This window comes from Pezoporus wallicus, unplaced genomic scaffold, assembly GCF_028554395.1.
Source record: "Pezoporus wallicus isolate ANWC-B61680 ecotype Strahan unplaced genomic scaffold, APGP_CSIRO_Pwel_v1 contig_6382, whole genome shotgun sequence".
Classification (NCBI taxonomy): domain Eukaryota; kingdom Metazoa; phylum Chordata; class Aves; order Psittaciformes; family Psittacidae; genus Pezoporus; species Pezoporus wallicus.
In genome coordinates this window covers 3,099,567-3,123,801 of record NW_026638015.1, presented here as the reverse complement: position 1 = coordinate 3,123,801, position 24,235 = coordinate 3,099,567, and the positions used below count along the sequence as shown (strand labels likewise).

General features: G+C 41.0%; 1 protein-coding gene across 5 annotated transcripts in view; it reads left to right on the top strand.

Moving 5' to 3' along the window:
- SHANK2 (SH3 and multiple ankyrin repeat domains 2) overlaps positions 1–24,235 on the top strand; it is a 359,601-nt gene that overhangs the window by 140,632 nt on the left and 194,734 nt on the right. For all 5 annotated transcript variants that reach the window (XM_057408748.1, XM_057408747.1, XM_057408746.1 and 2 more), the window contains one exon: positions 9,396–9,509. In XM_057408748.1, coding sequence (XP_057264731.1) covers positions 9,396–9,509 — 114 coding nt within the window. The remainder of the gene's footprint in view (positions 1–9,395; positions 9,510–24,235) is intronic.

The following is a 24,235-nucleotide window of genomic DNA, read 5'->3' as shown; positions in this document are numbered from 1 at the left end:
AAAGCTGAAATAGAAAATGAGGTTGTGTCTGGTCTGTGAGTTTTGAGCCTTTATGTATAGGGAAAACGTATGTTTTCTGACTATAAATTAATTATTACTGTTAGAAAAAGGGGGACATACCCATCCAACATCAAATCATCCCTGCAGGGATTATGTTTTCAACTTCAGGGGTGTGATTTGCACATTGAATTAAAGTCTGGCAGAGGTCTGGCAGTTGTAGGCACTCCTGGTTTAGAGCATTTCATAAAAGTTTGATGCAGTAAAGTCTGGTGAGATTTCTGTACATGCCAGTCTGCTTTCAGAAAAGGTGTGGAGAATGAAGTGTACACAGGGGTTGTCAGTGTTATTACTTGGGATGAAACCTCGTGAAGCGTAATTTAAAGGCTGTTTGCAGGGCAAGGCTGAAACATGGCCAGCCTCCCATTGCTGAGCAAAGGCACAACTTTCGGAACAAGATCAAATCCTATTTTGTGTTACCATCTCAATGGTTCCTCAGTTGTCACAAAAAATATGTCAGAAAGAACACAGCAAGGTCACGTAGAGAAACAAAAAGAGTCCAGGTAAAAAGACAGTGCTGCTTTAAAAAGGTCTGGGTTGTGTAACAGTGTTGAGGAAGCAATAGGTGACAAAAACCCAGGTTCAATTAAATCTGGATTCACATCCCTGTTCCAGTCAAAATCTCATTATTTATAGAGATTAAAAACTTTGTTCCAAGGTGAGAGATTGACAAGTTCCCTCTCCATCACTCCAAAGCACAGGCAGTAGAGCTCTTACAAGCCTCAGTACTTGCATGCTGTGTGAGTGCCAGAACCACTGGCTATAGGGAGGTCCTGCTTTCATTCTCTTTCTGAGCAGAAACTCCACTAGCTACCTGGTACATCATCTGTCATTTAGAGATCTGCTTAGCAAGGGCATGAGCCAGTCAGCACTGAGGTCTTAATTTTCTGGGGGTACACATACCTGTTTGGGGTTTAGCAACTCACTGTGTGCAAGGTCTTGGAGGAGCCCCATGGAATTCAGTTTGTCCTCACTTTTAGCCTCACATTTACAAAAGAAAAGCTCTCCTCTGCGAGCTTGGCAGCTGCACTGTTCTGTATAAAACACTGATGCTGAAGTAGTGGTGTCTTGAATTGCTTTGGGAGATTCGAACATGTATTGGCATTTGCAGTGGGATTCTGACCCTGGGGAGATGCTCATCACATGGACATCCCATGAGACTAATCACAGCGAAGATGTAGCGAAGCATTCATTACAGGGATAAAAACCCAGGACAACATATTAGAGAAAGGGATTAGTTAGGAGATGTTTTTATGGATTTTCTTTTTTAAATTGGTAGAATTAGAAGGGTCAGGGAGAGGGATGAATTCCTGAACTCTTGACGAAAAGTTCTTTCATCTGATGAAGATGAAGCAGGGTTATTTCTCTTTCTAAAACCACCAGAAGTGCACGAGTGACAGTGGTTCACAGTACTACTGGAGGAATGTACACATCCAGGGAAACTGCTCAGGGAAAGCTGTCAATGGGCAATGTCCAAAAGCAAATGTAAACTAAACAGAATGATCCTGTATTAATAGGATGTTAACGTAGCCTGTACAAAAATATCTGCTTTATTTTTAGTTGTTAGTCATACATCCTGACATCATTTGTGTCTGCCACTCAGAGAGAGGGGCCATGGCTGCTGTAAAAATAAACCTGATAATCTTTATTGGTGCAAGAAGAGCCCCAATCTTATGTCTTCACATCAATGAAAAGGAGATAGCTTCCTTCCTCACTGAAACACTTTAAATATAGGTTGTTTCTTTCTTCATTTTACATCTAAAAGTCAACAGCAAGAAATCTGCCACAATCCAAACACATACACACATAGAGAAAATATCTGCAGTATTTATTTTAATCAGCTTTTGTGTAGCTAAATTGAATTCTGATACTTGAAATCAAGTGGCTCCTTTTATCATAAAACTCAGCTATATGAAGAGAACACAACGCTCCAAAGTTCTTTGTGGGTAAAGAATTAGCATTTTTCTATGTCATGAAGCCAAAGGAATATGTAAGTATCTGTGCCTCCTTGAGAAGGTTGCTGTGACTCAAACACGTAGTAGCTCATCTTGTTGGAAAGGTAACAGATACAGGTACCAGCAGCCTGGTGCAGACAATCTCCTGTCACTTAGAAACAAAGCAAATCAAAACTGTTTTCAGAATCTGTTGTATTAAAACATACCTGAAAGCATATAATCATAGAATGGTTTGGGTTGGGCAGGGATGCTTCACACTAGGCCATGTTGCCCAAGGCTCTGTCCAACCTGGCCTTGAACACTGCCAGGGGTGGAGCATTCACAGCTTCCCTGGGCAGCCCATTCCAGTGCCTCACCACCCTCACAGTAAAGAACTTCTTCCTTATATCTAGCCAGAACTTCCTCTGTTTCAGTTCGAACCCATCACCCCTTGTCCTATCACTACAGTCCCTGATGAAGAGTCCCTCTCCAGCATCCTTGTTGCCCTGTTCAGATACTGGTAGGCTGCTATGCATCTGAATTGACCCTCACTACAAATTCAAACCCCACATGGTTGCCCAGTTCAAGTTCTTTGAGGCTTTTGAAGACTCACCCTGCTCACAGTTTTGTTTCTCTTGTCTTTCCCTGTGTTTTTATTGCAGCATTTCCATTTGCCAGGTTCTAGTTATTTCTTCCAATTTTCAGCTCCCAGATTACAGTATAGCTTGTCTATGGGTGGCTTCCCACTGTAAATTTTGCCTTTCCTCTCTTACTTTTGTTGCCTGCCTTGTTAATTACGAGCTCCTCTCTTTCATCTGGGCAGGGCTCAGTTTCTTTAACTCTTGCTCTGTGATTAAACAGATTTTCTAGTGCTCAGTATCTAGGAAAACAGGGAGTTATTTCAATATCTCAGCAGACTTGTCCATGAACCTTCTGAGAAGTCTCCTGGGCATGCACAGTGGGCACATTTAGGAGTTTACCACACCAAGGCCTGTTCTCAGTCACCCTCTCCAGGGTCAGACAAACGGTAGTAATTCAGTAGTAATGATTTGAGCATCTGTTCTGGGCAGAAAGTCAGGAGCTGTCAGCAGTAGAAATACTGACCCTTGCAGCAGCTTCTCTTACTTCAGTGTGAGCTCAGCAGCAGAGCGATCCAAACCTAGCGCTAACATTTCCATTTCTTATGAAATCTTGTAAGTCATTTTGAAAAGGAAAGATTATTAAACCCCTGCTGTGCTTGAAGATATTGCCAACAGGCAGTGCTTGCGGGCAGGAGGGAAATTTGGTCTCCGGGGCTTTAGCGCTTGTTAGATTAGTAAATAAACTACTGGAAAGGGAAGAGCCTCCAAAATGCTATTTTGTTTCTTCAGGAGCATTTTGTACCTTGTGTGAATAAATATGGCAGCAATATTTAACCTAAGAGGTTTGCAGAAGCATTGCTTTGCTACTCTTTTCTATGAAGGCTGAAATTAATGTGCAATGGAATATTAATCTTACCCAGATTCATTGGTCTGTTTGGCTTCTTTGCTGGCTCCTGGCTTGATGAGTTTGATTTAAATTCCCAACATAAATAATTATGTCTCATCACAGCTAATAACCTAACTCACTTCTTCAAGCTGCTGTATCTGAAGAGCGGGAGAGAGCTGTGCTTCAAGCTGATGCATCAGAGTGTTGTAGCAAAGACGTGGCCTTGCTCCCACTCCAGCAGGAGAGCTCGCTTTGCTGTCAAGACTGTGAGAAAGTGTTTAGGATGCAAGAGCATCCACAAATCCCCATCGTCTTCACTCTTGACTACTTAAAAGCAGCCTGCTTTATGTAGTCAGTAACTGGCCTGGAATATCCAGGAGATGGGGAGTACCAGAAGACAGAGAGGAGCTGTGAATGATACATGAGCACACTAGCATGGTCCCACACAACAGTACAGGCTCTGGATCTTCTGGATCTCTTCTTGAATTAATGCTCTCTACTCTGCAGTCCCTTGACCTGTAGTTTTGGCATTGCTGTGGAGAAGAACGAACTTGACTCCATCTGTACCTTCCTCAACAAAGATGGTGATCAACTTCACAAATGGATGCCTTTTTCCAGTGCTTGATAAGAGGTTTTGTCCAAAATTCAAATCAGTGCGGAAGATTTGTTTCTTACGCTGTTTTTTTCTCTCTCTTTCACTTTCCCAAAGCTATTTGACACATTCGAATGAGAGGAAAAAGACAATCTTTGTAGAGAGTTGTTGGCAAAGATAAAAAGGGAAGAAACAAAAAATGCAGGGACAAATCTTGAACAGTTCTATTTCAGCTGAACCATATTTCCTCAGATTTAGAGAGTTGTGCGCAGATTGTTGTACATGTAGATTTTGACGTAGTGAGTGGTTGCTCTGTAAATAGTCACTGTCAGCTTCTCATCCCAAGATCCTTTTCCTGAACGTTGTTTTTTGCACAGTTTCTTTCTTGAGGAAGTAGAGGTGATAAGAGATGAAAGCTGTTTTAACTCAGGATCTAGCCTGACACATTGTGGTGAGAGTGGTTTGGGCCGGTGACCTGCACCTAAAGCTTGAAGCTAGGACTCTTTAGTCTTACCATCTATCTGCTTGCAGTTGTGTGGCCATAGAGGCACAACCTGCTTCAAGATTAAGCTATGGCAGTTGGACTGTTAGGAGGGGGCAGACAATAAAATACTGAATTAGAGGTAGGTAAGGCTCTTCAGCTAAACCAAGAGAGTCATTTGGATTTCAGGAAGCTAAACTTCTTGAATCCACAATTGGGTATGACACTTCTGTTCTGGAGGCAAAACTGGAAGTTAAATGTATGTTTAACAACTAAGGAATATTTTCTGTCCATCTTGTTTCACTAATTTGGTTTCTCTCTGGGGTTCCATAGCTTAGAATCATAGAATAGTTTGGGTTGGAAGGGGCCTTAAAGCTCATCCAGTTCCAACCCCCTGCCTCAGGCAGGGGCACCTTCTGCTAGAGCAGGTTCCTCCAAGCCCCATTCAACCTCGCCTTGGTCACTGCCAGGGGTGGGACAGCCACAGCTTCTTGGGAAAGAACTGCTGAATTTGCTGCCCCACTACAAGAAATACCTGTCGAATCTCACTGCTTAGGTCAGTTATACCAAGCCATTAGCTGCAGGTATACAAGGTTTCCCCTCCAGATTGTACATGGCCTGCACATGAGCATGTTCTCCTTGGCAGCTGGGCACAGTCATTTGTTTGCGTGCTGGAGGCCTGTGTGCGGTTGTCATTGGGGCGACAGACAGTGACTTCCTTTCCAATCCTGATCTCCAGTTATGTCAGTCTCTCTTGATTAAGTCTTTGAAAGCTGGAAGCGCTCTGCCCGTGAGGCAGAACAGATGGATCCTGTTCCTCATTAATCACAGGGAGGGAGGGATATCTGTCAGGAGCAAACAGCAGTAAAGGAATCGAGTACAGCCTAAACTAAACCCACCTTTGAAGAAAAATAGCTCTTTTTAAGAGCGAGCAAGATGAAGTTGTGACTTGTGCTCACCTTCATTTATGTCATGTGTAAAGTTTGAGTGTCCCAAGGAGTTCAGAGATAGTGTGCCCCACCATTTGGTGGAAAATATACTCTGTTTCTTGGTAATGAAGGGAGCTGTAATGTGGAAGGATAAAACAGAAGTGTTGTTTTGATAAAAGTGATTTTCTGGTAGTATACTGAGTAATGAAGCTGTTCGAGGTATGTCATTAATATTAATTACAATACATACAGTGTCAGTAAACTTACAGGAGCTGCAAGAGACAAAATATCCCGTGATTGCTCGGCGCTGCATATAATTTTGTGTTGTTCTCTGGACTTTGGCAAAGCAGAACCTGGCTGATGTTAACTGTAATACTTTAAAGGCATTGACATAGACGATCATGATTGGCACCTGCCTTGATATTTTTTTCTGTTATTCAGTTATTTGGTATTTGTCCAGTTTTGGTTTGCAGTTTGGTTCCTGTAAGCGAACATGGTTCTTGTTTTAAACTATACGTTGTTGTGAAAAGACATTCCAGGATTTCTGATGTTACTAGAACCTTAATTTTACTCTTCCACCATCAGGTTCTCTGTGTAATTTACGGTGTTTGTAGAGACTCCAGCCTGCTCTTGCCATAGCAACCACATCTTTTGTTTTTCCTAAAAGCAAAGGAAAAAAAAAATGCTTGAAAAGCTTAAGGTTAATTATTAATTTTGGGGCAGTTATCCTTTGATTTACCATTGTCATGTCCTTCAGAGGGGAAAATGTTGAGGAGAAAATCCCTTGCTGGTACCATATCATCTATTACAATGTGCCTCTTAAGCACTGTTGTGAGAGGGAGAAGACAGAAATTATGGCCTCATTCTAATAAAGCCTTCAGGGGGACAAAAGATAAATGATACTTTTTGATTTATCCTTCCAGTGCGCAGTTTCCACATTGGAATACACAAAGTGTTGCCAGTTTTTAGAGGGATGTAGATTATTGCGGCTTTGGCTCCTGATGCAGAGTTTCTTGCTAATGGCACCACTTGAGATGTATTAAAAAGATGAGTTCAAGTTTGTTGGTAGTGTAGAACCCTTTAGATCTCAACTTGTGCCCTTTGAGGATCAGGCCACATGAGTTTCTCCTCCATCCCGCCAGCAGTTTGTCTCCATCTCTGCGTGTGAGCCGCATCCCTGTCACCTCCTATTTAATTCTTGTGTCATCTTTGTGCCTTTGCAGTTCCACCAGACATTGCCTTCCTTTCTGGACACCAACAAGGGTGTTTTTACTTGATAGTAAACCCAAAGATACTGTCACTCTGGTTGTGGATGTAATCTCTGGAGAGGCTTGAACCAGAATTGGGAAGGCTATCTGCGATACGGCAACACCTCATTCCCTCTTTAGCCTGTTTTCCATAGGCATCATCTCTTTAGGCAGGACTATGCTTATTTTTGTTTTGCTCTTGCTATTAGTAATAGCTAATATTTAATGTAATAATGTTCTAAAATGGGGCTGGTTTTACTCTGTAGTAATCAATTTTCAACTTGCACTCACAGATAGACTTACAAAGTAAATTTCTTTTCCCATCTTAATTCGAATGTCTTACCTGCCATGCCCACATTACTTAATGGCTGTGAAATACCCAGCTTCCTTCTCACATTGCTTGTTGGAGATGGAAATATCTGTGTAATTTGGAACATCACAATAGCAGATCTGACAGATTAATAGAATCTGGAATTAGGGATGTCTTTCTCCTTCTCTGAAGTAGTTCTTGTTCTCCCTCTCTTGCCAGTTTGTGGAGTGAAATCAGGACTGGGATTCAGTGCTGCAAACTCTCCTCAAAAAACCCCAATTAGTTGCAGTAGGAATTTTTCACTGTCTGACATTTTGAGATTTCTCTTGGCTGGAATCCTACACTCACTTGTATGAGTTGAAGTGAAATCAATGTACAGTAAGATCCTACAGTAATTATCCTATCCATAGATATTATTAATTAAATGTTCATACTTCCTTATATATAAGAAATATATTCTATTCTGTGGACAGGGGTTACATTGTGAGAAGTATACTGGAAGCTGATAAATACCCAGAATATATTGGATGAATGACGAGGCTTCTGTTTCATGTAACATTGAATTATCACATTGACTTTGTGTGTTAATGTGCCCAGGTTTGAGATGTTTTCAAGAGCATCTGGAATTGATCAATGTGTTTTTCATGAATTATGCCCCAAATTTATATGTATTCATATCTTCATTTATATAATGTTTCTTTTAGTGATACAATGAAAGCACAGATCTGGTTTCTTCATTTTTGCTTGCATTTAGGTTTAGAGGTGAAGTGGTGTCTGCTTATGTTGACAGTTATCAATAGGTGTGAGGTAACTGAAAGAAGCAGCTTACCAAAATGTTTTTACTCAGTTTCAGTGGCACTGTACAGTTGTGGGTGTCTTCCAAGGTCCTCCTCTGTTATCCAAGAACTACCTGGGTAGCCATCAGGTTCCTCATGTATGTCAGCAGGGGCTTGATAAACTGTGCATTTGGGACACATCCAGGTGCAGGATTTTGCCTGACTGGATGTGTTTCCTGGAGCTTAATGTGTACTTCTCATTGGCAGGGATGTGTAAATACGCAGCTCATGAAATCTGTATCTCTGAATTTACTACTTTAAAAGACCCAAAATTGACACATTGAAAAACATATTTCTGTCAAATATCTTATGAGATCTCCGTGCTTTGTAAGCAATACCACAAACAGCTTAGAATTGCACTAGGTAAAACATTTGATTTCAAGTGCAGTTTTATAGATCCTGGTGTGTCAAACTAAACTTCTTACAGCCTCTCAGATATTACAAAGATTTTTCTCTTTTTCCCCTCCCCATCATTGATTTCATTTTTATCTTATTCTGCAGTCGTGGAAATCGAGTTCAAATGCAGTGCCACTGAGTCACAGCGATTCCACTGACACACAGAGTTCAATTGCAGCCAGGGGTCAGGGACTGCAATGATGCAAACATCAGCAGAGAGATGTGCTTGGGCTGGTTAGCCTGGATTTTCAGCGGGGGCAGTTACTTTGGGTAGCACCCAGCTGATGGAGCTGTGCTGTGACAAATTCCATGGGCTTATTTATTAGACATTAAGGAGTCCTTCACTGTGAGGGTGCTGAGGCGCTGGCACAGGGTGCCCGGAGAAGCTGTGGCTGCCCCATCCCTGGCAGTGTTCAAGGCCAGGTTGGACACAGGGGCTTGGAGCAAGCTGCTCTAGTGGAAGGTGTCCCTGCCCGTGGCAGGGGTTGGAACTGGATGAGCTTTAAGGCCCTTTCCAACCCAGACCAGTCTGGGATTCTGCTGTCATTCTCTTCTCCCAAGGAAAAATCATTGAAGCATTTTAAAACCTCTCTGTTGTGTGTCACACTGATGGGATATTGAAGTGTCTGCTGTGTACTCAGACCATTAAATGGTATTAATCAACCTACATTGCAAATCTCTGGAGCTACCTACTAAATAAAATAGTATGTTTCTTTAGGAAGTAGAAAACATATGAGATACCAAAATATGGATCACGAACCTCCAATTCTAGTGAGGGTTCAGTATTACAATGGGTTCAGCACTTCAGTGTCATTTAAACAGGCAAGACAACTATTTTTGGTCACAGTATGACCCTGCATTTATCCTTAATAAAAGCAGCAATGAGAAAACTGAAGATGGAAAGAATTATGTGAAGGCCAAGGAAACTTGTGACAAACTAAATACAGGAAGAGGTTCTAAAGGCTGATCAGAGAAGGTCTCATTTAAAGGTTACTCTGTGCCCATTTTTGGGGTACCAGCATTTGAGTTATTGTACAATGTTTGCCTTTACAATGTGACGCTCAGTTATTACTGAACTGTGTAACTAATCTTGCTATTTGAGAAGAGAAAAAAGTCTGATTTCTGCCTGTGTCTGTCTCTCTTTAGTTTTAAGCATTGGAGAAGGTGGATTCTGGGAAGGCAGCACCCGGGGACATATTGGATGGTTTCCTGCAGAATGCGTTGAAGAAGTTCAGTGTAAACCAAATGAAAGCAAACCAGGTAATCAGATCAAGTTCCTGTTGAGTCCTAACAATGACAAATGCAAGGTCCAAGCAGAGAGGTAGCCTGGGCAGCAATGTCTTATACAGCAGTGGAGAATTAAATAAAGCTGAGCTGCTGAATTAAAGAATAGAGAGGGGTTTATTGATCAGATTTTACTGGATGCTGCCCAAGCAAACAGTCTTTCTCATGAGGGACTGTGCTATGAAGCACTGCAAAAGCTTTTCCACAGAACTTCATGCAGACATTTTGTAAAGCGTTATGCTGCCTTTCATTTCATTACAGTATGGGAGAATGGCCAATTAGACAATTAAATACTGGAAGAAGATCTGGTCAGTCATCTCCCAATCTGAGATAGTCCTACAATGTACTTAGCTCTTGTTCACAGCAGTGAAGTTACCTCTGTTGACCTTTTACTAGTTTTTAGAGGAGGCATCCATTAGTGGGATGTCTCATGTACATCCTTACTGGTGGCAAAGGAAACAGAATCTCCTTTATCATACACTTGTCTTGCCATGAGTAAGTAAAACATACATGATTTTAAGCAAGGAGTCTTTACAGTTCTGTTGTAATAAAAGAAAAAGAAATGTACATTAAAGCATAAGAGTTACCTAACAGCTAGTATCTTCTCTGCTTTTAAGATACGAAGACAGCTCTCTAATTAAATGCTCATTATAAGCAAGCTCTGAGAATATAATTCATGTTTTCCAGGAGTGTATTCAGTTTTAAATTCACTATTTATGTGCTTTGGATATCTGATGTATTGATTAAGAACTTTGGGCATTGCACAAACAATACACTAAAATTCATGCCTTGTGTCATTCATTCACAAACATTACTCTTTTATGTATGTCATTATGAACTGCACAGGTTTACTTGCCTTCTTTCATATATACCCACTGCATAAAATGATAGAATGGGATAGGATGCACTGGGCAAGGTAATACTTCCAGAGTAATAAGGATTTGGAAATATTTGTAATATTTGATATGTATTTTCATTTTGTTGGTTGTAATGGAAGCTGAGTTTAAGGGATGAGCAGAAGAGGAGGCAAGAAGTTAGCTTTGGTAATACAAAAACTTGTGTAAGGGAATGAAGCATCAGGGACACGGCTCTAGGTAGCCAAACACTGTGATAAGGTTATACTTCCTATTCTATTTCCCTTCCTAAAGAGTGAAAGAGAAGGAGGCAAAACCAGATCTAATATTCGGAGAGAATGGTTTTAGGCTCTGAGGACAGAGAATAGGTTGTGCAGGGCTTAAGAACAAATCAGAATGTAAAGATGGAGAAGTATTAAACCAGAAGACTGAGGTTTGAATAGGCAAATCTAGGAGCAGTGCAGTTCTCAAATACTAGATGTAAAAAGAGGGTAACAAGTTGCAGTTCCACTTCATTTGTTGGAAACTTTATGAAAATGAATAAATGCATCAGTGTTGTGGAACATGAGCAGGTGAAGAGCCACGTGTGAAGTGTTCTGAAGATCCTTCAATGATGCCTTGATTGGAAGACTTCAGAAAGGTGTATTCTAGATAAGAAACTCCTCACAGCAACTATGCAAATGTGATATGCCTATCACAGCAACTCTGCATTACATTTGAGCTGTGCTTTTGCCTCCAAATCTGAAGAAAATACTGGGAAGGGGCACGAAATGAAGTTATAAAGTACAGAAGGAGGGAGTTTTGCATCTGTAGTGGTTTTGAAGAGAAGGTAACCAAAGTTCTGTCACAAATCCCTAAAGATCTTTTCAGCAGATACTGTAGGAAGTGGATTCAGTGGATGGCATGATGGCATGATTGCTTGAATACATGACGGGACTGGGTCTGAGCAAAAATGCCTTTGATCATTCAAAGGAAAATGAAGAAAATAATTGGCAAAGAATAATAAAAAGGATTTCCCAAATGGAGGTGTTAAAAGGGTATGAACAGAAATATCTTCCAAATTTTCTGTCAGGAAGTTATGCAAACTTAACACCATGTGTCTGGCAAAACACCAGAGCATTTACTGCAGTCTGTACCTATTGCATCCTATTGTCTTTCTCATTGTTTTTCCTGTTTGCTATAGTACAGTGTGAATAATAATGTTAACAAGCTTAAGGCTTTAATTATACCATTCTTCTATTCTATATAAGATGAAAATATCATCAAATAAGAGCAAAATGGGCACATTTCCTATACCTTTGAACCCGTTTTCTACACCTTTGAACTTAAGCACTCACATATTTTAGTGGGCTGTCCTGAAAAATGCCCTGCACCCAGAAGGCACAAATGAGGTACAGTGCTTCTGTGTGTAAGGCAGCAGAGGTTGGAGCTGTGGGTATGAAAGATATGAAATCAAGAGAATGTGCCTTATTATGATTGAAATATGGTATGGACTGAAAGCAGCTGGTCGCTGAGTTCTCTATGCAGTTTAGCTTCATTCCCTTTGCATAGGAAACAATGGCAATGAAAGAGAAGAGCTTTATAAGCAAAACCCAGCCTGTACTCCCTCCGAGTACAAAATGCAAAAGTAATTTAGAAAAATGTGTTAAGCATGGTGAAATGATTAGAAATTAAATTAGGTCTTCTGGGATGGCTGAAAGAACATCAGCTGAGAAACATCCCAAACTGGTGCTGCAGCAGGAATTTGCATCCTGGACTTTGCAAAGCAGCAGAACTTCTTATGGTAATGATTTAGAAAGCGGATCATTTTAATGTGTAGGAAATGAATCTGAAACTCAGCCTTTTTCAGACCAGCACCAAAGTAACTGTTCTTTCCTCTAAATGAGGTTTAGGAACATTTCTTCAAAGAGCTTCCCTTTGCTATGAAGTTTGAATAATGGTGTTTAATAGCAGCTTGTCATTTGCACGCCATGAATGAAAGAAAGAGGAATAGTTCTTGGAAAAAAAACAAACCACAATTAAACACTGTGTGCCCAGTAAAACTGGCAGGCAGGTGTTTCATGTCATGCTGATGTATAATCTCACTCCTAAGACAAGTTCCAGTTTCAGGGAACTTCACTGCCATCCCAAATGTTCCCTGGAAGCAGGCAGTGCAGAACAGCACCTGGTCCCTGTGATTTCTTCAAAGATGTCATGCTAGCTTGGCAAGGTCTCTTTTCCTCCAAAAAATCATGTTGACTGGCATTAATTCTTTATCCCATCTTTAATCCTTCAGTAATTGAGACTTGTAGGAATGATTCCATTATTTTGCCAGGATAGATGCCAGGCTTATTGGCTTTTAATTATCCAGGCTGTCTCATTTGCCCTTTCATAGCACAGGACCTGCTGCCTTTCAGTCTTAAGAAGTTGCCTTGGCATTTTGAGGTCTAATGAACAAAGAACACCAAAGGAAATCATTATCAGTGGTCTGCTGAGTTCTTGTGCCTGCTTTGAAAAAATGCTTAGACACAAAACCTTCTGCCACCTCATTCTAAAAGAAGTGCAGCCTTAGGGACCCAGTTTTTAACATTCTCCAGCGTTATGCTTAGAGTGAGGGTATTCCTTCAGGTGAGATTGATGCAACATCTTGCTTTATCCCTGTACAAACACAGAATACAAGTGTTACATATTTCTTCTTTCTGCATTGATGCTTTTTCTATGTTATTTAGTGATGAACCAGTTCATTACTTAAATTTCCTTTGTATTCCTAAATATACAATGCTTTTTTTTGCCAAAACGTTCTGTTAGAAGGTTCTGTGCAGGAGAAGCTTGATTTGTATAAAATCCAAGTTAACTGAAATCTATGCAGATGCGAAGCACTACCTTGGGTTAATAGATATCTTACAGGATTTATTAGCTTCGTGCTGTTGGTGCTGCACAGAATCATGGGTTGTCTTGCATCTCTGGCAGCAGTAGTTTGCATCCACTGAGAATACAGTGTGTGACATAGCTTTTCATTTGACCCGCTTATTCTCCCCTCAAAATTCATTCTCCTTCTTAAAATAGTAACAAGTCCTACCTAACACCTGCCAATGGGAAATGAAGTACAGAAGAATCTGTTGTCCATAAAATCAGCTGCCCCCCCAATGGAAGACACATTTTCATTCTTCTGCTTTAGTTAGGTATTTCCATTTGCTTTTCTTCCATCATTGGGTCTTACTCTGATTTGAGAGATTTACTGCAAAAATGCTATTAGACTTGTGATTTTATACTCCATGTCCTTCAGAATTCACATTATCTGATTGCCCGTAACTGAGGTGCAGTATTTGCTTTCAGGCTGGAAGTTAGCTTTAATTACGCTCTGTCTTCACCATTTATTATTCCTTCCTCCCTCATGTGCCTGAAGAACTCTTAGATTTTACAAATGATACTGAAATGAAGGCAGATTCTGCATGTCTTTTAGTAATCCTTGCTGTCTTGCGCCTCTTGGCCTCCTCCGTGCACCTTTCCCCGAGTTCCATGCTCATGCTTAACATCATCTTTGGGGTGACTTTTCATTCAGTAGCATCCTCCATGCATTTTTCTGTCCTGCGGCCTTGGCGTACACCTTGCTAATAGTTGTAGTTGCTGTTTGAGTCCTTAGAGTTTATTTCAGACTAGATCTAATGGGGGGCATGTGTCTTGAACCACCATTTGCAGTTGTTCAAGAGCTCATTTTTCCATAAAAGAATCTAATTTCCAATTTCAGGTCTGTTCCGTCCTGTGAGCTGCAGCAGAGGGGGCAGCACTTACCAGTACATTACCAATGCTAATGTAGATGCGCCCATGCTGACCCCTAGTGTCCCTGGTGCTCTGAGCAGACGCTATCTGGCATCTAAACTGGGGGTTCTCTTTCTGAATGTCTCTACTGAAACGTTTGGTGTGGCTTATTCTTGAAGTTCCAGCACCTTGAAAACATCATGACAGATTATGCAGCAATGGTATACTTCCCTTGCCCATTTCTTTTTGTGTATATAATCATACACAAATGTCATAAGCAAAAATTGCAGCATTTCTTATCCAACATTCCCTCTAGATTTCAGAAATCACCAAACAAGTCAAAGTTGTGCTAATAAAATGCATACTTTGCTACCCGGACTGCTATTTCTGAGGTACAGAATGGTCTTTTTTTTTTCCATGTTCTTAGTTTTCAACACCTTGTAAAGTCAATAAAACTAGATTTGTGCCTCATTTCCACCATCCCATTTTGTAACTAGCACAACAGTCTAGTCAGCCAGGCTGCTAGAAAATTGAGCTGCCTTCTTTCAGAAAGGGAAGTTGCCTTTGCTGTGCATGGAGGAGCCAACATCTGCATGAGTAGCTGTTCTGTCCTCTGTGGACATGGGGCTTGGCACACACAGTATCTGAAAGGTTTCTTCCCCTTCTTGGCCACGTCAAGGTTGCTTTCTCCATGCTGCCTTTTTGCAAGAGTCAGCAACATTTCTTTGTCCACCAGAATATACCTGGGTACTGTTTGGAAAACCAATAGTCGGCATAAGAGGATGTTGGGGAAGGGACCCACTAGCACTGGGTGTTATATGCCAGAGCATAAGCTGCAGCCTTCACTGTGTCCTGTATGGACATATATAGGCTGCCCAGAGTGCTAACACACTGTATTTCCCTGGCTTCTGCTCTTAGGTAGCTTATAGTTAATTTCAAGCATGTCCTGTTTAACCTTGCATGGGAAGGTGGGTGCTATAAAATGAAACCCTGGCATTCTTTTTTATAGCTTTTTAAGCAGTGGTGGAATCACCACACCTACAAACTGTGTAGACAAAGCCCTTAAGTGACATGGTTTAATGGTGGACTTGGCGGCCCTGGGGTAAAGGTTGGACTTGATGATCTTAAAGATCTTTTCCAGTCTGGTTGATTCTGTGATTCTATCTCAGGGTAGTGATATGGGAGGTGTATTGCAGAGCAGTGTCAGTACTGGCTGTACTCCACAGAAATTCAGTCTCTGTGTGTGTGGGCACCCCATTGCATCCCAGTGTAGAACAGAAAGGCCTGGAAGTCTCCAGCCCCAAATCATCAAGCCCAGAGGATGTGGTGGAGCTCGTGTTCACACATACGGGTTTCTTTCCTGAATAGAAAAGGAAAAAATGTGTACCCATCTTCAACCTGACATGCCAGCAGAGCACAGCTTGTGTGTACAGCCAAAGGACCCCAATGGGAGTAGACCTGGCCCTCAGCCAGCTACAATAGAGCACTTGGATACAACCATCACCCTTCTCCTTCCTGTAAGTTCAGGGTCACCTGGTTTTGGCAGTCAGGGGCTACATTGACACATAAGAATAGTATAAGATGTGTTTAAAGTCTCTGATGAGGCTTTGTTCAGGTTTCATCCAGGCAATAGTTCCTAAGCTCTTGTAAAAGTGCAATTTGTGAGTTGTAGCTCTGGTCCTTCTAGAAGAAGGACAGGAGTCTTGTTTTACCAGATTTGCTGTTTGGACATAATAGATAGCCAGAACATAATCAGCTGTAAAAGCACTCCCTAATCACATGTAATTGTTCATGTAAAGGTCAGCACTGGAAGAAAAAAACAGCAAAAATCTTTTCATCCAGCCTGTCCCCTTAATTACCTTTTAGCAGTGATCCAGAGTAGAAAAATCCTTTTTAAACAACTTCTTCTTTTGTTCGGATCAGTTCTGGCTGATGGGAATGGAAAAAACGTTGTAGAGATTATTAGAAAAATCCTATAAACTAAATAACTTTGAAAACCACTAGCAGGAAGAGGGTTTCAATGAGACAGAAGAGCGTGCACAGAAGAGATGCTGTCTGACCAGATAAGCACCTCGTAAATGCTCCTTCCACATGATTTCACCTTGAATAGAAGGTACCTGTGTGTCTGTGACAAAATTACTGTGCAACTTCAAGTGCTTGGCATGAACAGCAGCAGTTTAGGACAGAACATTGCTGCAGCTGGAAGGCCTACAGGAAGGAAAGTACAAAAGCAATTTAAATATATAAGAAGGGAGAGGCCACATTTTTGTTAGGAAAGTTTATCCATGTCTGTTTGAGGAGCATTGCCTAGCTCTCAAACCCCAGTACCCAGAGCTTCAACTGACAGGTCAGACAGTATATCCCCCTGCCTTGGAGGATACTGCCCAAAATGATGACCTTGGAAATAACTTTTCTGCCTTGCTTCTGTGTTTAGCACAATGAACAGCATAGCTCACATGATTCTGAAAAGTTTCATCCTTTCAGAAGTGGTTTTCTGCCACAAAATAGGTTCCCCATATACAAATTCATAGTTAAAAAATGTGACTAGGTGACAGAACCCAGCACAGTGATCATTCACAAAGATACTGTGTTCTGTTGTATGGCTTAGAAGGATCAGGAATATGCTATGTAGCATGTTTTTGCATTCCCCTCCATCAATCAGTGGGAAAAGTACTTTATACTGGAGAAGGAAAGTCAATGCAAAGAATGAGATCTGAGGTGCTGGCAAGCCAGTCCACAAACCCAGCTGACACAGGAGCTTGGCACAGTAATATTCAACTAGTTCTGACAGCTCTCTGTAGCTGAGGATGTAAATCAACTCCACTTTTTGTCTCAAGTAATGGCAATTTAAAGAATAAACCTCAGCAAATTTCTGCACTTCAGCTTTGCTGAGCAAAGCCTTAATGTTCTCAGAAATGATAAACAGCAGTTTGGGAAAAGACTCCTAAATGAATTATCACTCGATAATAATGGTAATTTGGAAGCAGAGGTAACTTTGGAGCTGGTTTTGTCTGCAGTATGGCTGTGGGATGGAGTCATCTGCTTCACACACAACCCAGTAATGTGTGTGTTCTCTCTGACCAAGGGTGCCTTGAAAGACTTTGCAGCCTTTCAGCTTAGGTCTTCTGACCAAGATGCAATGGAGGTTTCTTACTGTAACAGTAGTATTTGTAAGAAATACTGCGGAAGACTGAGTCTACACCAACTCATTTCATTGATCAATTTCTCTCTCTCAAAGGACAGTGGTTTTCCTTTGCTAATGGTACAAGTTTAGTTTCAAGAAGAGTAAAATAAAGTATCCCAGGATAATAACTTCAAAATTTATCCAGAAAAACATTAACAAATTATTCCAGAGAAAGAAAATCCAAGCCTAGGTGTAAAGCTTGTACAGAGTGTAAGCCTGTCTGAATCATAGAATCATAGAATAGTTAGGGTTGGAAAGGACCTTAAGATCATCCAGTTCCAAACCCCCTGCCGTGGGCAGGGACACCTTACGCTAAATCATATCACCCAAGGCTCTGTCCAACCTGCCCTTGAACACTGCCAGGGATGGAGAATTCACAACTCCCTGGGCAACCCATTCCAGTGCCTCACCACCCTAACAGGAAAGAATTTCCTTCTTATATCCAATCTAAACTTTCCCTGTTTAAGTTTGAACCCATTACCCCTTGTCCTGTCACTACAGTCCCTAATGAAGAGTCCCTCCCCAGCATCCCTATAGGCCCCCTTCAGATACTGGAAGGCTGCTATGAGGTCTCCACGCAGCCTTCTCTTCTCCAGCCTGAACAGCCCCAACTTCCTCAGCCTGTCTTCATATGGGGGGTGCTCCAGTCACCTGATCATCCTCGAATCTTCATCTCTGAATGGTGACTTTTAATTCATAATATTTTACTTTCTCCACTCCTCGGCTGATGCGCATTTCATCCCTTTCACTGTAATTTTTATGCTTGCTAAGAGCCACTTAGCAATAACTCTGATCAGCTGAAAAGGACCAACACAATTCTCTAAAGCATTGAAATAGGCTAAAAATGAATTGCACAGCAATATAAAAGTAAACTTCCATGTTAGGCAACTCAACGTTTCAAATGCATCTGGGATTGCTGACGTATGAAATCAGACATGCAAGTGTGGAGCTTTTCCTTTTCTGATTTGTTCTGCATGTTTTCCTCAGGAATATGTCTATCAAACCCATAGAGCATTAAAAAGTGCAGACTCTAAGGAGTGTCTCAAGGAGAATGGAGTGACCATTATAATGGCTTTTACTTCCAGCGATGTGTTCACCTTTCCCTTCCAAAATCACAGTCCAAGCCAATTCAAGCCTGAGAGCATATATAGATACCAAAAATGTCTAATGTTACAAATTACTTTAGAAGTGCAATAAAGAAAGAAGTATAAAGTGAATGAATTATAAAGTAATACAGCTTCCTGAGGGATTTAAGCCCAGTTATTGGTTTAAGACAGAACAACTCAGCCTGTGGCAGAATTTGAGCAGTGCTGTTCTGCATGTGCTAACAGCCTAGAAATAATACTGAATTCCTAGTTGTCATGTGAAGCTCCACATACAATGTGGGTTTATTTCAAACCATCAAAGTCTAGGGTCAAATTATTGGAGTTTTAACCAATTTATCGTATCTCAGTAATTATTAATAGACAAAAATCCTTTGCTTTCACCTTCTGGAATTTTGGAGCTTTTCAAACTTCAGCAAGAATATGTATTTTGATAGTAACATCTCCTCCCTGTACTAATGGCTCTTTATTAATAGAGATGCTCCTTAGTCTCTTATGAACTTATGATTGAATGTGCTTGATGTTTGCTCTTGCTATAAATATATTAAATGATAGCAGCAGTAGGTTTTAGGTGTTATTTTTATTTTACATCCATTTTTTTCCTGGCATTCTCTTTAGTCAGGATTCACTCATGCACCTGGGCAAATATTCCTTGTATCAGAATATGACTTCTGTTAAAATCATCCTGGCTATCAGCATTAAAGAAAGTGCCATATTTCATTGAACTCACCTCATTTAGCATGACCTAACACTTTTAAAAGCCATTTACTTAAAATGTCTGACACAAAGCGAGGCAGGTCTCAGCTCTGTGCATATGCTGAAAGTGTTGATAAATCATCTTTTCCTTCTCTAATCTCCCAAATGACACATTTGGGTTTTTTCCCTTCTTATTTTTAATGGTTCAGATAAAAAGGCTTGACAACAGAGCTTGAAACCCCTTTGAAACACTCCCCAGTTATTTGAGATAAAATTCATATTAATTTAAGGAAGATGATAGGGTATCTACTTACAGTAATGGCAGTGCTGAAGGTGATCAGGAAAATGATACCTAAGTAGCAGCAGCTGTTAGATAATCCATATTCTGGTCATAAATTAGGTCATTGCTTTTTGCTTCCATACCTGCCTGCAACAAAAGAGACTGGAAATGGGCCTTTTCCAGCTTCCTAAAAGATGAGCCAAGGCCTGATGGGGAGAAAATGACTTGATAATACACTTGATGACAGTAACTGGTCATAGTAAAAGCAACGTAAAAACAAGGATGTTATTTTGATTCATTAAAAACCCCGATCAGTTAGTACATTACATACCCCTTGCTGATTACAGCATGAGCCATGTAAGCGGAATACTTCCCTTGCTGAAGAGCTCTGCTGATTTTGATATTGGATCAGTATGAAAGGGAAGCTCTGGAGCCTCACCTCGCTTTCTGAACTGTTAACGCAGACCAGTGAGGTAAGGGGTTTAAAGTGTAATTTCCTGAAATGCAGATCATTTTCTCTCCAACATTTCATCTTGGCTCAATAAGCTCAAGGTAGGAAGCCCCAAACCTCACCAGCATCTCCGGCAGCCTTCAGCAAGGTCACAAGGAGTTGTTTTTCTGTTAGAGGCCTCACACACTCTTTTCTCCCTCAAATCCCATTGCTTCCTGTCTCCAGATGTCTTGTTCTTGGATATCTGCCACTGTTTTGTGCCTACTGGGGGGGGGGGAGCATGGTCAGCGTGGTTTCAGCAAATCTGAGCAGTGGGTTTAAATGTTATGCCTCCAATAACTTTGAAACTCACTGTGGCAGGGTTGTGCTTACTCAGCCTTGCAATATCCAGAGTGTATTTATTTAGCTAAGTGGTAGAGCATCACGTCAATATTGATAGCCTTATTTTTCACGTCAGGAATAGGTTATTTGTCTTCGGGTGAAAACAGACAAACTGGAGTAAATGTTTCTAATTCTGAACTCACAAAATATATTGAATTTTAAATGGTATTGGAACTTGGCTACGTTATTCATAAAAATGTGTCTGTGTTTGAGACTCAGGTAGGAAATCTGGTTCTGCTTTCTGCTTCAAACAGAAAGATGCCCAGTGACTTTCTTCCCCCTCGATTCAGGCTACAACTCACAAATACAAGACATGCTGCAAAAGTCAGGATAATTTCATGGATGATTTAGAAGCGAAAAGGACCTCACTGTATTGGTCTGGGGCTTTTCTTGTTGGAAAAAAAATCGACTATAATTGCACAAAAATCACAGGAAGCTGTACTTTGTGCTTATGGATAGGTTATACACGTATCGGGCACTACTTTAATGTTATCCAGAGACATGTAATATAGTTACATATTTTGGCTGCTCTCCTGGAAATAATAAAAGGAATCACCGTGAAAATTCCCTGTACAACATACTGGTAGCTTAAGGAAGTTAAATACAGTGTAGCCTTGACTCATTTATCTAACAGTTCCTTACATTAAAAAAGTTACCGTATGGGAAGTAAAGGTTAACAGAAGTAAAGGAAACCTTTAGAAGCTATAATGTTACCTTTTGGATGGGCAGTTAAAATGTTGGATTATAAGAGTTAAGAACTGTATTTCTACTTTATTGGACATGTTTGTGTGCAGTAATCCCCTGCAGGAGATGGGAAACTGGTTAGGTAATGCGGAGAAGTCTTTGCAACTGCATTATAATGAAACAGTGAGAGTATTGGCATTTCAGGGTGTGCTGGAAGTGTTCATAGGTGCTATGGGAGCTATGCATGAACAAAATCAAAACGGATTGGTGAAACCGATCTGGTCAGATACCTGCAACACTGATAAGAGACAGGGCTTGAAAAAAATCTTGGCAGGGAAAAAGAGGAAGATAGGTTGAAAAATGATCTGTGCCATGAGCGTGTCTTTGCCGAAGTATATCTGCAGGAGGGAAGGGAAGGGGTTGGGTGCTTGTAGCACATCTGCATTTTGGAAGGTGTCAGGTGCAAGTACCTAAGCACAAGAATAACCCAACATTTCTGTAGTATCAAATGAAGTTGTATTAATGCAGACACAGAGATGCTTTTATGTGGCTAAGTAAGAGACAGAGACATCAGGTTATCAGTTGCTAAGTGAACTAAAGCGTTTAGAGTAGTATAGCGTATAGAGTAGTATAGCGTTTAGTGTAGTCTTGTACAGCATTGCATAATCACATCCTTTCTGGGTGCAAATTTTGTGCAATAGTGTTTTCTTAGTCAATTCCAACTTTTTTCCTCTCCCTGTTTCTGCTCCCAGTTTTACTGGCACAAAGCTTTGTGTGGCTGCTCTTAGTGCTTTTAAAGGGAAAGACATAATGCTTTTAAAAACAGTTGTTAGTTTTTAAGGCTGTTCTGTAAGCAGACTCATGTGGAAAAATGATCAGGGATTAATGGAAAGGCCGGGAGTCCCATCATTTGATACTGCATTGAACTACAGCCTGAGTCAGCTGCCCAGTAACACAGAAGTTACTGAAGAGCAAAGCTAGCAGGCACTTTCTGCTTTGCAGTAATAAGCTGGTGGCAATTATAAAGCACTTAAAAACATTTAATCCTATCCATGATGCTTTTGTAGAATGAGTAGAGTTTACCTGACTGAACATAAAAGCTGCAGTGGGGAAAGACTGATATCCTCTAGCTGTATAAATTTATGTGGTACTAACTTTCCCACATGAGCTCATCACCTATAGGTACCTTTCTACCTTTGTAATATGTCTGTGTGCTTCCAACACTTACCTCACGCATAATTGCCAATACTTTGCTATTCATAGAATCACAGAATAGTTAGGGTTGGAAAGGACCTTAAGATCATCCAGTTCCAACCCCCCTGCCATGGGCAGGGACACCTCACACTAAACCATGTCACCCAAGGCTCTGTCCAACCTGGCCTTGAACACTGTCAGGGATGGAGCATTCACAACCTCCCTGGGCAACCCATTCCAGTGCCTCACCACCCTCACAGTAAAGAACTTCTTCCTTATATCCAATCTAAAATTCCCCTGTTTAAATTTGAACCCATTACCCCTTGTCCTATCACTACAGTCCCTAGTGAAGAGTCCCTCCCCAGCATCCCTATAGGCCCCCTTCAGATACTGGAAGGCTGCTCTGAGGTCTCCACGCAGCCTTCTCTTCTCCAGCCTGAGCAGCCCCAACTTTCTCAGCCTGTCTTCATACAGGAGGTGCTCCAGTCCCCTGATCATCCTTGTGGCCTCCTCTGGGCTTGGTCCAACAGTTCCATGTCCTTTTTATGCTGAGGACACCAACATTTAACAAATTAAAAGGAGGAAGTGGGAGGAAGGGTGGAAATCTTCATGACATTATTTCATAGAATCATATGATTTGGTTTAGGTTGAAGGGGCCTTAAAGCTCATCCAGTTCCAATCCCCTGCCACGGACAGGGACACCTTCCACTAGAGCAGGTTGCTCCAAGCCCCTGTGTCCAACCTGGCCTTGAGCACTGCCAGGGATGGGGCAGCCACAGCTTCTCTGGGCACCCTGTGCCAGGGCCTCAGCACCCTCACAGGGAAGAACTTCTTCCTAATGTCTAATCTCAATCTACCCATCAGAATTAAACTCCAGGATAAAATATTTCTAAATTAACCAAAAAAAAAGACAAAACCCTTTTTTAATAGCAACTACTATTTTCATTCTAAATGTTTTGTCTCTCAGATAAGTTATAAAACTAAGGTTTTTATGTTATGTCATATTAGCATTTGTTAGTCACCACTTAGACATGAAGCAGTTGTATTCCTGACTGTAAAACCCTAGCGATTATAATTCTCCTTTCATTTGCCAGGATAAAATCTATCCTTTGGTTTGGTCTCATATAAGACTTTGAGGCCATAGTAGGCCGCTGCTGAAGAGGAAATGAATATATACCCAGGACCCATCCAAGGGACTTCCACAAAAATCGCACACCTTGCTAAGATTTTATCATCCAAAGCCAGGATACAGTCACATGCAGTGAACAAAAGACTATGAGAAGGAACAATGTCAGGAGTTACTTATTTTTAAGAACCAGAGGATGTTTAAAACATAGTAGAAAGAATGATGATTTTTTGCCAAGTGCTTGCCCAAGAAAACAGAAGGGCAAATTGCAGATAAGTGCACTGGTTGGTACTGCAGGAATTAAAGCTTAGATGAAATCAGAGGAGAGGTACAAGGCAACATTGGGATAGAAATGTAATCCTTCCGATTTTTCTGTTCACTGGTAAGTACCATTACGATCCTCGATGTAGGCGGTTGGCTGCTGATAAAGTAATGCTCACAGACAGAAGGAGAATCTGGCTAAAAAGTGAAACAGTGAGTCTCAAGATAAGGAACTCCTTTGGCTAGAAAAGGGATTTGCAGTGTTGCTGTGGTGCTTTGGTGATAACAGCTCAATACCTAGTTTCATTTTGAACACTTCAAACTCTGCATCTTCGGAAACTTCTGTTCAGCTGTATAAAGCTGTGAAAATTAACTAGCAAGCATCCAGTCATGATTATTCTAGGAAAAAGAACACAAAATGATTTCTTCTTTCTCCTTTTTTTTTTCTATTTGCTTACTCAAATAAAGTGAAAAACATAGCAGTACCCAAAGCTAAGTTACTGGGAGGAGGTTTGACAGGGCATGCTGTGTTTGAAGGGTGCACTGCAAGGCAGTTGAAGGGGAACTGAAATTCCTAATTGCTGATTACTTTAGGAAGACAGTTACATCAGGTGAACCTTTGGTCTCTCATTTTTGCTCCATTTCTAGGAAACAAGTTTTAAGGGTTTAACTTCTTCATCATAAATGAATGTGATTTTCATGGTGTATGCTGTTGACGTGGTGAGGTATTCCCTGTATTCTGGGCAGCAG